Raw genomic sequence first — 13,043 nt, forward strand, 5'->3', positions numbered from 1 at the left:
CAGGACTATCTGGCCAGCACCTTCCCTGAAGAGGTGGTGGAGCATCTGTCGACCCCGGACCGAGATGCGGTTGAGACCACGAGCAGATGGGCCGAAGTCAAAAGGAGGAGAAGTTCTCTGGAAGCATTAACTTTCTTTATTAAATAAACTCTGGAGTGCTCAGTAGCACTTGCGGAGCACGACGCCCGGCCCTTCCTCGTCGTAGTCGGCGCGCCGCACCCACATGGGCTGGAAAGAGTTGAGGCAGGCGGTGATGGAGCCGCCGATCCAGACGGAGAAGCGGCGATGCGGCGAGGCGTAGACGCCGACTGCGGGGCCCGGCCCGGGCACCAGCCTGTCCAGCTCCCGCTTCAGCCGCTCGGCCAAGCCGGGGAAGAGCGTGGAGCCGCCCGCCAGCACCACGTTGCCGAGCAGCTCGGGCCGCTGCTTCGCCTGGCAGAGCTCCAGGCTGCGGGCGGCCAGCTGGTGGAGGCCGGGCTCGCTCAGGCCCATGGCGTCGGGCTGGAAGAAGGCCTCGGGGCATCGGAAGCGCTCGTTGCCGATGTTGATGAGGTGGCCGTCGGGCAGCCGGTAGTCGGTCAGGTAGTCGCCCTCGGGCGCCAGCAGCTCCTCGCCGTAGTCCTGCGCCACGTAGCAGCATCGCTCCTTGATGTCCCGCACCAGCGGCCGCTCCTCCGGGCTGAAGGCGTTGCCGCAGTCGGCCAGCAGCTTGGCCAGGTGCTCGGTGAGAGCGGCCCCCGACACCGCCGTCTGCTGCGTGGCGTGCGGCAGCGCGTAGCCTTCCACGACGGGCGCCGCGTACGAGGCGCCGAAGCCGGCCTCGATCACCAGGCCGCCGGTGCGCCCGGTGGAGTAGAGCGACAGGACCGGCTGGTGCGCCACGTACATGGCCGGCACGCCGAAGCCTTCGAAGAGGACCTCGGCCGCCTTCTCCCGCTGCGCGGCCTGGGCCAGCGGCCCGTCGGCCAGCAGGACGGCGTGCTCGTCAGGCGAGGCCCGCAGCTCCCGGTAGAAGACGTGGTGCCACAGCATCTCCAGCGCGTCCCAGTCGGTGACCAGGCCGCGGGTCAGCGGCTCGCACAGCCTCAGGCCGCGCCGCTTCGGCACCTCCTCGCCCGCGTAGTAGTCGGGACTGGACCGCTGCCGGGCGTTCGGCAGCCCCACCACCGTGGGCAGCACCACCCCCGGCTTGGGGTCGCCCGCGAAGCCGGCCTTGGTGTAGCCGGTGCCGTTGTCTATCACCACGGCCGCCGTCTCGGTGAAGGGCTCCAGGCCGAGGTAGGAGCCCGGGGACGGGGACTGGAGCTGGAGCTGGGGTAGGTCGGGGGAGGGCTTGTCGCTCATGGCCGGAGGCGGGGAGGCAGAGGTAGAGAAGAGGGGGTGGTTGCTCACAGTATTGGGGTGGATCTCGCTGGTCTGCACTCAACTGCTCGGTCTGGCCTTTCCACTGAGAGTGCTGGCCCTTCCCTCCTGACTGTCACCACTGATACCCCTGGTCACCTCAACCTCACAAAGGGTTGGGGACGTGGTCACAGAGAGGTGCTGTAGGAAATGGGAGGGGTGGGTGTGCAGGTTGGGGGAGGTGGCTCTGTGGGTTTCACATCCGGTTGGAGTTGGGGATAGGAGATGGGTGTTCCCTGTCACTTAAGTTTTGAAGAACATTCGTATTGCATTGGAGGGGTGCCGTGTATAAATCCAGGAGGGGCAGAGTCGGGGTGAATGCTCACGGTCTTTTTCCGAGGGTTGGAGAATCAGAATCAGACTGCACAGGTTTAATGTGAGAGGGGAGAGATTTAATAGGAGGAACCTGAGGGGCAACTGCTTCACCTGGAGGGTAGTCAGTCTATGGAGCGAGCTGCCAGAGGAAGAGGCAGATAAATTAACAATATTTAAAAGATACTTGGACAGGTACACAGATAGGAAAGGTTTAGAGGGATACGGACAGGTACACGGATAGGAAAGGTTTAGAGGGATACGGACAGGTACACGGATAGGAAAGGTTTAGAGGGATACGGACAGGTACACGGATAGGGAAGGTTTAGAGGGATACGGACAGGTACACGGATAGGAAAAGTTTAGAGGGATACGGGCAGGTACACGGATAGGAAAGGTTTAGAGGGATACGGACAGGTACACGGATAGGAAAGGTTTAGAGGGATACGGACAGGTACACGGATAGGAAAGGTTTAGAGGGATACAGACCGGTACACGGATAGGAAAGGTTTAGAGGGATACGGACAGGTACACGGATAGGAAAGGTTTAGAGGGATACGGACAGGTACACAGATAGGGAAGGTTTAGAGGGATACGGACAGGTACACGGATAGGAAAGGTTTAGAGGGATACGGGCAGGTACACGGATAGGAAAGGTTTAGAGGGATACGGACAGGTACACGGATAGGAAAGGTTTAGAGGGATACGGACAGGTACACGGATAGGAAAGGTTTAGAGGGATACAGACCGGTACACGGATAGGAAAGGTTTAGAGGGATACGGACAGGTACACGGATAGGAAAGGTTTAGAGGGATACGGACAGGTACACGGATAGGAAAGGTTTAGAGGGATACGGGCAGGTACACGGATAGGAAAGGTTTAGGGGGATACGGACAGGTACACGGATAGGGAAGGTTTAGAGGGATACGAACAGGTACACGGATAGGAAAGGTTTAGTGGGATACGGATAGGAAAGGTTTAGAGGGATACGGACAGGTACACGGATAGGAAAGGTTTAGAGGGATATGGACAGGTACACGGATAGGAAAGGTTTAGAGGGATACGGGCAGGTACACGGATAGGAAAGGTTTAGAGGGATACAGGCAGGTACACGGATAGGAAAGGTTTAGAGGGATACGGACAGGTACACGGATAGGAAAGGGATACGGACAGGTACACAGATAGGAAAGGTTTAGAGGGATACGGACAGGTACACGGATAGGGAAGGTTTAGAGGGATATGAACGGGTACACAGATAGCAAAGGTTTAGAGGGATATGGACTGGTACATGGATAGGAAAGGTTTAGAGGGATAAGGGACAAACACAGGCAGATGGAACTGGTTTAGATGGTTGCTAAGGACTAGATGGGCCCTTGCTACACAGTTCTATGACTGTTCCCACAGTTTTATAAATTAAACCTATAAATGTGTCCATTGCACATGAAAGATCAGAATTAAAGATTTATCTTTACATATAGCTGAGTGAAAGCATATTTATCCTAAAATTTTAAAAAAGTATTTGTTAACTAGTTTGGATGTATAGAAATGAACAGTTCCTACCCCAATGTTATCAGTCGTACAATAAAATGGCCTCTTGGCCTTGCACCTTATTGTCTACGTGCTCTCTCTGTAGCTGTTACACTTTGTCTGCACTCTGCTATTGTTTTCTACATTCTCGCAACAAGCGGGCCAGGAGGGGCCAAGGTGACCATCTGTTAGCACAACATGGAGGCCACCAGCTGGTTTATGACCACCACCCTGCCTCGATAGGAAAGCACCCTGAGAAGGCCTGACCAGCGCCCCAGCCGGGCCATGACTTTCGTCTCCAGGTCCTGCCAGTTCACCAGCCAGGTCTCCCCAGAAGGACTCGGGTAGACTCCCAGATAGAGAAGACGCCTAGTACTCCACTCAAAAGCTCTCATCTCCTCCAGAAGGGAGTCCTCCTGCCACTGACCCACTAAGAGTCCGGAACATTTCGCCCAGTTGATCCTGGAAGAGGATGCCGCCGAGAAAACGTCTTGGCACTCGCGCATCCTCCGCAGGTCATTGGGATCTGTCATCATGAGGAGTACATCATCGGCGTAGGCCGAGAGGACGACCTCCATGTCCGGTTCATGCAGAACCAGACCTGTCAGCCTTCGCAGTAGGAGACTCAGGAATGGCTCGACACAGATCGTGTACAATTGACCGGACATGGGGCATCCCTGACGTACTCCTCTCCTGACGGGAATGGGCGCTGTCAGTGATCCATCTATACACTACGAAAACTCTCATGCTCTGTTTGTGACCTCCAATTAGTGCAAACAGTGCCTCACAGTGGCACTATTTTTGGCTAAATCGACTAAAAATGTGCTAACTTACAGAATGCAGGCAAAGTTCAGGGTTATATATGCGTATAAAATTGCTCATTCACAAAAATCAACAAGCTGGCTTTCATCTGAGAGCCAATCCGCCATCATGGAAGCCGCGACACAACCAGGACATATGCGCATGGCCAGCCTCAGCAGCGCCCCACGATGCTCACACAGCTGATCCCACCTTTGAGTGATCGGGCAATTTTTGCAGTGACTAGAGAAGACGAAATCACACAGTATTTGACAGGCAGATATATCGGGCCCTCTGGGGCTGTCGGATCGATACTTGGATTTCCAATTCACAAGAGGGAACCAGCCGTTGTTCACCTTCAAGTGCATCAAGTGTTCTTTTGAGATAATGCTGCTGTGCAACTGAACAATGAAATGGTAAGAACCACTTTAACAGAATTCATGGATCTTTGCACTCGCGATCCATTTGCAAGGACCCTGTACTATGCAGATATTCCCAGATTCTCTACTTGGACTAATAAGAGATGGGAAAGAAGGAGAATGGGGAAAAGAGTGGAGGAGTACTCCGGGATTTTTGAAGGAAATGTTCTGGGTCGAGTGTATACTGTTTCTCCACGAAGTGGTGCCCTCTGCTATTTGAGACTTCTTCATCATCACATAAAGGGACCAGTATCTTTCAAATCACTGAAAACACATGCTGGAGATATCCTTCCATCATTCAAAGATGTCTGCAGAGAGAGAGAGAGAGAGGATTGTTGCTGCCGATGATCATCAGCTTGCAAACTATGGAAGAAGCAGAGAGAAGAAGAATACCCAGAGCAATGAGAGGTTTGTTTGTTGTCTTGCTGACAAACACTGAACTCAACAATCCACAGCAATTATGGAACCGGTTCAAGAATGCAATGTCTGAAGATTTCTTACAAATGGGTTTCTTACAAACTAATATCATGATTGATGAGCGGCATCATGGACAAGCTGTTCTTTAGTTCCAAGAGAAACTTGAGAACTTGGGCAAAACACTTGAAGAATAGAACTTGCCAACCCCAAAAAACGGTACAATTACTCAAAATGCTGACAATCTGGAATTATTGCGTGAACTGCAATATAACAGAGACAAACAGCAGAAATTTCAGGTATTTGTTTCACAGGAGCTGCCCCTATTGAATAACGAACAAAGTATATGAATATGTGTGCGACTGCTTGGAAAGGAATCTCTCTCCGGTGATTTTCATTGATGCACCAGGAGAAACGGGAAGATATTTATCATCAACTTGATCCTCACTATAGGGGAAATGGAGGTGTTGCTATTCCTGAAGCATCATCAGGTACTGCAGCAACATTGAAGCCTGGTGGTAGGACAGTGCATTCAAGATTCAAAATACCCCTCAAAGTCAATGAAGATGCCCTTTGTAACATCGATTTAAAAACACCAATACTGCAAATTTACTCCTTAAATGTGAGTCTTATTGTCTGGGATGAGTGCCCCATGATTAGGAGGGAGAACTTTGAAGGCGTGGACCGGACTCTTTGTGATGTATGCGGCAAGAAAGAGGTCTTCGAGGGTATTTTAACCATTTGCTGTGGCGATTTCCATCAGCTTCGAGCAATTGTGAAACACAGAAAAGATGCTGATATGGAGAACTCATGCGTTAAAAAATCCTACTTATGCAGAAGCTTCATCAAGTTTCAATAGAAGAGAAACACGCGATTTGAGTGAGGGAGAAGGACGATATTCTGAGTTCTTATTGGATGTTGGAGAAGACAAGATTGAAACAAATGAAAACAAAATCGAATTACCTGAAGCTATGATTCTGCCAGTAAAAACTATGGAAGAATGCATTGATTTCATCTACCTGACATTCAACAATCCTGCAGAACTATACTCGAGGAATTCTATCTTGGTTCCTCTCAATGAAATGATGCAAAAAATAAACTTCACATGCATTAGACGCTTCCCTGGAATCATGAAAGAATACTGTTCCTTCAATGCTGTAAGTGAAGGAGCTAACGCCACTCACTTTCCAACAGCATTCTTTGATTCGGTTGAACTCTCTGGATTGCCGCCACATAAACTGGAATTGAAGAGGGGATCTCCCATCATTTCAATGAAGAACTTGGATCCACCAAGGCTTTGCAATGGAACGTGAATGATGGTGGAAGAACTGCACGACAATCTCATTGTAGCAAAGATAAACATTGGTGCGTTTAATAATAACATTGTCATGATACCAAGAAATACTCTCAATTTATCAGAAGGGGAAGATGTCCCTCTTCAGCGAAGCCAGTTCCCGATACCGTCATGCTTTGCTATGACTACACATAAGGCGCAAGGCCAAACCATGGAGAATGTGTTGATTTATCTGGAGAAACCGGTATTCCAGCATGGTCAGCTGTTTGTGGCTTTAAACCGGGGAAAAAGAAATGAAAATGCTAAGAGTATTCTTGAAGTGTGGCAGATCAACCAGAAATGTTGTCATCAAAACTGTCCTTCATTAAACGAGGAGGAGCTATATTTGTCTTGCTACACGTCTTTATTCTTTAATAAACTGAGTTTTTCTTCTTTAATTTCCAAAGCACATCACATCAGACTGCACTACCTTTCTCTCAAAGGTGCCCTAAAGGGTCACCTAGTTGTGTAGTTAAACTTAATCCTATACTCTGTGGCAGAGTATAGGAGCCGAACTCGGGCCACAAAGTGCAGAGTGCCCACCAGGAATCTGTGGTCTACCCGGTCAAACGCCTTCTCCTGGTCAAGAGAAAGAAACGCTGCCGGGGACCCAGTCTCCTGGTGCAGGTGGATCAGGTCCCGTACTAGGTGGACATTGTCCCGGATGGAGCTGGCCGGGACCGTGTAGGATTGGTCAGGATGGATAACCTGTCTCAGTACTGAACCAAGACGGTTGGCCATTGCCAAGATCTTGTGCGAAGATCTTGTAGTCCGCGCACAAGAGGCAGACCGGACGCCAGTTCTTTAGCAGGCGGAGGTCTCCCTTCTTGGGCAGTAGGACCACAACAGCTCTCCGCCATGAGAGGGGCATTTCCCCAGTGGCTAGGCTGTCCCCTAGAACAAGGCTGTAATCAACCCCCAGGACATCCCAAAAAGCCTGATAAAACTCCACACTCAGACCATCTAAGCCAGGGGATTTACCCCTCCGGAGTTGCCGAAGGGCAGTAGACAGCTCCTCCCCAGTCAGGGGAGCGTCCAGACGCGCTGCGTCCTCTGGGCTGACCTTTGGCAAATCTTCCCAGACCTCACTGCACGCCCCCGCACTTGACGGATCTGGTGAGAATAAGGACCGATAGAAAGTGCGGACTTCTTTGATAATTTCGTCAGGGTCCATGATGGAGGAGCCATCAGCAGCCAGTAGCTCCACCAGCTGCTTTTGAACTCCCCGCCACTTCTCCAACGAGTAGAAGAAGGGTGAGCCGTAGTCCAAATCTTGCAGCATTTAGATCCGGGACCTCACATACGCACCTCGGGACTGCTGAAGCTGCAGATTCCTGAGTGCGTCCTACTTCTCCTGGTATTCCTGGCACAGTTGCTGGTCTCCACCAGTCGAACCAAGACGGGACTCCAGGTCAAGCAACGCTCTCTCAAGCCACTCAATCTCAGAGCCCCGCCTCTTTGTCGACCCCCTAGTGTACTCCGGACATAAAAATCGGATGTGGGCTTTGCCCACGTCCCACCACAGCCGTAGGGAGCTAAACTCTCTCCATTTCTCTCTCCAGGTGGCCCAGAATGCTCGGAATGAATCCCGGAATCGGCTGTCCTCCAGCAGCCGGTTGTTAAAGTGCCAATACCCGGATCCCACCCGAGGGTGCAGAGGAGTAAATTCCATCCACACAAGGTGATGATCCGAGAACGACACCGGCCGCATGGAGGACGCCGATACGCGGGAGACATAAGCCCGAGAGATATACAGGCGGTCTATCCGGGAACCCCCTCTCTAGATCTTCTGGAGAAGGCGCTAGAGTCGGGGTGAAGATTCCGCCAGCTGTCCACCAAGTCAAAGGAGCCAACTAGCTCCTTTAACTTTTTCGCCGATGGTGGGTCGCGTTGGAGGCCCGAGCGGTCCTCCACCTCGAGGGTACAGTTGAAGTCTCCCCTGAGGATGACGCAGTCCCCCGGATTGATGGAACTCAGCAAGGTGGACAGCTGACAGAATAGGCGCGTCTGCATCACCCCGCGCCTCGGAGCATACACGTTGACAAAATGCAGCGGTACTCCATCCAGGCGCACAGCCAGGTGGAGCAGACGGCCGGGCACAACATCTTGGACTCCTACGATTTCTGGCCGGAAGGTTGGGGCCAACAGGATCGCCACCCCACTAGAGTTGGAGCTAAGGTGACTCATGTAGACCCCGCCCTGCCACTCCAGGAGCCAAGCGGACTCAACTCACCACGTATCTCCCATCCCTGAGGACTGAGAGATTGTTATATCTGCGGAGAGAGCCCCTGCTACCATTTACATTGAGACTAGCTATGGTAAGCTTCATGTCGGGAGCACACTAGGCCTCAGCACCAGTCCCCTTCCCACTGAGAGCGATGGCGCCCTCAGCCGCACTATCCCGAAGAAAACCAAGAATATTCTTTGCTTTCGGGGTCCGAGTGATACCATCTCCCGAAGGAGCGAGGCTGCTTCTCTCTGATTTCCGTCAGCAGGTCTGGCATGCTGGCACTATGCCCGAATCGAGAAATATACGCAGTGCTGCTTATAAAGTCCTGGAGGGAGTTGAGTAACTGACCGAAGAAGTTTGTATTCGACGGTACCTTGCTGGCTTGGCGCCAGAAATTCCAACACCAGGAAAGGCTCCGTCGGTCCTGCAGGACCTCCAGGCCGTGAGAGGTCGAGATGTCGCAACAGATGCTTTGGCTCCTGCACCGAACGAGAATCCCGACGATAAAGGCAGAAGGATGTTGTCCCAAAGTCAGTGGGGGAGCAACGGTTTGTCTCCAGTGTTCAGAGCAAGTCGGCTTCCAGGCGAGTTGCCAGCGGCCGCAGCTGAATACTCCGCAGTTCACACCCGTCAACGAACCCCGTCCAAACTGGCAGATCTCCAAACAAAGCTTCCACTCTAACCCAGTCAGTCACATAGATGTCCAAGAGACGTTTCAAACCACCTCCAAAGCATCTCACGAACCTTATGCAGTAGATTTTCCTCGATTTCTCCCAGCTCCACACTGTATCTGGTCTGATCCCTGAGAGTATGTGATGGGACAGTGTAGAGGGAGTTTCACTCTGTGTCTGACCCCAGGAGTGTGTGATGGGACAGTGTGGAGGGAGATTCACTCTGTGTCTGACCCCGGGAGTGTGTGATGGGACAGTGTGGAGGGAGTTTCACTCTGTGTCTGACCCCGGGAGTGTGTGATGGGACAGTGTGGAGGGAGTTTCACTCTGTGCCTGACCCCGGGAGTGTGTGATGGAACAGTGTGGAGGGAGTTTCACTCTGTGTCTGACCCCAGGAGTGTGTGATGGGACGGTGTGGAGGGAGTTTCACTCTGTGCCTGACCCCGGGAGTGTGTGATGGAACAGTGTGGAGGGAGTTTCACTCTGTGTCTGACCCCAGGAGTGTGTGATGGGACAGTGTAGAGGGAGTTTCACTCTGTGTCTGACCCCGGGAGTGTGTGATGGGACGGTGTAGAGGGAGTTTCACTCTGTGTCTGACCCCGGGAGTGTGTGATGGGACGGTGTGGAGGGAGTTTCACTCTGTGTCTGACCCCGGGAGTGTGTGATGGGACAGTGTAGAGGGAGTTTCACTCTGTGTCTGACCCCAGGAGTGTGTGATGGGACAGTGTAGAGGGAGTTTCACTCTGTGTCTGACCCCGGGAGTGTGTGATGGGACGGTGTAGAGGGAGTTTCACTCTGTGTCTGACCCCGGGAGTGTGTGATGGGACGGTGTGGAGGGAGTTTCACTCTGTGTCTGACCCCGGGAGTGTGTGATGGGACGGTGTGGAGGGAGTTTCACTCTGTGTCTGACCCCGGGAGTGTGTGATGGGACGGTGTGGAGGGAGTTTCACTCTGTGTCTGACCCCGGGAGTGTGTGATGGGATAGTGTAGAGGGAGTTTCACTCTGTGTCTGACCCCGGGAGTGTGTGATGGGATAGTGTAGAGGGAGTTTCACTCTGTGTCTGACCCCGGGAGTGTGTGATGGGACGGTGTGGAGGGAGATTCACTCTGTGTCTGACCCCGGGAGTGTGTGATGGGACGGTGTGGAGGGAGTTTCACTCTGTGTCTGACTCCGGGAGTGTGTGAATGGACAGTGTAGAGGGAGTTTCACTCTGTGTCTGACCCCGGGAGTGTGTGATGGGACGGTGTGGAGGGAGATTCACTCTGTGTCTGACCCCGGGAGTGTGTGATGGGATGGTGTAGAGGGAGTTTCACTCTGTGTCTGACCCCGGGAGAGTGTGATGGGATAGCATGGAGGGAGTGTGATGGGATAGCATGGAGGGAGTGTGATGGGATAGCATGGAAGGAGTGTGTCTGACCCCGGGAGTGTATGATGGGACGGTGTAGAGGGAGTTTCACTCTGTGTCCGACCCCGGGAGTGTGTGATGGGACAGTGTAGAGGGAGCTTCACTCTGTGTCTGACCCCAGGAGTGTGTGATGGGACGGTGTAGAGGGAGCTTCACTCTGTGTCTGACCCCGGGAATGTGTGATGGGACGGTGTAGAGGGAGCTTCACTCTGTGTCTGACCCCGGGAATGTGTGATGGGACGGTGTAGAGGGAGCTTCACTCTGTGTCTGACCCCGGGAATGTGTGATGGGACGGTGTAGAGGGAGCTTCACTCTGTGTCTGACCCCGGGAATGTGTGATGGGACGGTGTAGAGGGAGCTTCACTCTGTGTCTGACCCCGGGAGTGTGTGATGGGACGGTGTAGTGTAGAACAAAAGTTAAACTCAGAGCGGTGTCTAATCTGTGCCCTAGGTCTCTGGAAAGAAAAGGTATGATAGAGGGGCCTCCAGTTCTACCATCAGTGACTACGATCCTCTTACACCCTCAGGGGGCAGTAGATTGAGCCTCATTCCAACATCCAGAGGATGGCACCTCAGACGGTGCGGCATTCCCTCAATACTGGCACTGAGGGCACCAGCCTGGATCTTGTCTGGCACATTCCTGAGCAGAGCCCACATTCCCATTGGGAGTTTTAACAGGAAGGATGTGGAAGGTTAAGGAGAGCTTAAAAAGAGATTTACCAGGATGGAGCCTGGAGTAGAGAGTACATCTTTGAGGCAAGGCTGGGCGAGCTGGGGCTCTTCCTCTTTGGAGTGAAGGAGAATGAGAGGTGTCTTGAGAGAAAAGCGTACAAGATGAGGCATAGACTGAGTGGACAGCCAGAGATTTCTTCCCCAGTGCAGAAATGGCCAATGTGAGGGGGCATGGTTTTGTTTGGAGGAAAGTATAGGAGGAATGTCAGAGGTAGGTTTTTCTCTGAAAGAGAGTGGTGGTGGTCGAAGAAATTTAAGCGACTCGCAGATAGGCACATGGATGATAGAGAAATGGAGGGAAGGGTTAAATTGATTGTAAAGCTAAGAGTTCGGCACACATTGTGGTGTTGTGGTGCACAAAATTAAGGCAAATGCAAGCAGGTTTTGTTCAGAGGTTGGATGAGACTAGAACTAGAGGTCATGGGTTAAGGGTGAAAGATGAAATATTTAAGGGGAATGGGGGGGGGGGGTGGAGAACTTCTTCACTCAGAATGTGGAATAAACTGTTCGTTCATGCAAGGGAGGGGTTGGAGGGCTCCGGTCCAGTTGCAAGTCAATGGGACTAGGCAGAATTACAGTCTGGCACAGGCTAGATGGGCTGAAGGGTCTTGGGTGCTTTACTTTTCTATGACTATGACTGAGCTATGTTATAGAGTCATAGCAAAGTACAACACAGAATCGAGCCCTACGCCAAAACATTTAAACTCCCTACTCCCATCAACCAGCGCCAGGACCATAGACTTCCATACCCCCACCATTCAGGTACCTATTCAAACTTAAATGTTGAAATTGAGCTTGCATACACCACTTCTGCTGGGAGCTCATCGCACACTCTCACAACCCTCTGAATGAATACCGTAAATTCCGGTGTATAAGCTGAGAATCTGGCCCTAAATTTTGGTCCTAAAATTAGGGGGGGCAGTTTATACAACTTTGGAAAAACAAATACACGGAAGACAGGTCGTATTAATTGGCTGTTTTTGAGTCAAATTCATTCCATTGTTGATGCATGAATTCTTTTAATGGTTTGTTTAAACTCACATCTAGTGGCTGGAGCACGGAGATCAAACCACCGGGGATGACTGCAATGTCTGTATTTTCAGCTTTCAGTGCTGCTTCTGTCTCACCTGACAAGTGCGCTTTGAACATGTCCCAGACAAGTAGCGACTTTTCCTTCCCTAAACCTTCGGGACGTCGATGCTACACCTTTTTAACCCCCTTCAAGCAACCCGCTTCATCCATCCAGCAGCGTTCTTGAACGTAAACAACACCCCGCGGGAATTTTCTGAGCAATCTTTGTTTTTTTGTCTCAACACAAGATCACGACTATTCATAAATCGGGTGCACCAACTTTGTGTAGCTTTGAAATTTTCGCTGACTTCACAGTGTTTTTTGGCCCATTTCTACGCTTGAACTCGAATAATTTCTCTGGTAACAATGCATCCGGACAATGGCTGGTGATTCACCCACTCTAAAACCTTTTCTTCCAGTTCCGGCCACTGGCATGTTTTCCCCCAGTTTGCACATTTCGTCTTCGGTATTTCCCTCAGCGTGTCCTCTGCCTTTCTCCACTCTGTCATTCTCTCTCATGTACACTAAACTTCTTAGCAGCTGCAGAATTATTCGTTCCTTTAGCAAAATCAACAACCTTCAGCTTGAAGCCAGCATCATATCGCATTTGTTTAAATCTTTTGTACATGGCGATCGCAAACTCAATACTGAGTACACATACTGATCCCGCCACCCCGTGTTATGTTTTAACGAGATTACGATGGACGCTAAATGGTTTCACGGGGGTT

General features: G+C 51.6%; 2 protein-coding genes across 3 annotated transcripts in view; both read right to left on the reverse strand.

Moving 5' to 3' along the window:
• Positions 1-13,043, reverse strand: part of LOC132399515 (tripartite motif-containing protein 46-like) — a 185,320-nt gene that overhangs the window by 32,051 nt on the left and 140,226 nt on the right. The window lies entirely within an intron of this gene.
• Positions 120-2,497, reverse strand: LOC132399516 (actin-like). The gene has a single exon (XM_059979971.1). It carries the CDS (start codon positions 1,342-1,344, stop codon positions 160-162), a length of 1,185 nt encoding a protein of 394 aa, XP_059835954.1. The 5' UTR covers positions 1,345-2,497; the 3' UTR covers positions 120-159.

Source organism: Hypanus sabinus, chromosome 9, assembly GCF_030144855.1.
Source record: "Hypanus sabinus isolate sHypSab1 chromosome 9, sHypSab1.hap1, whole genome shotgun sequence".
In the NCBI taxonomy this organism is placed as follows: Eukaryota; Metazoa; Chordata; class Chondrichthyes; order Myliobatiformes; family Dasyatidae; genus Hypanus; species Hypanus sabinus.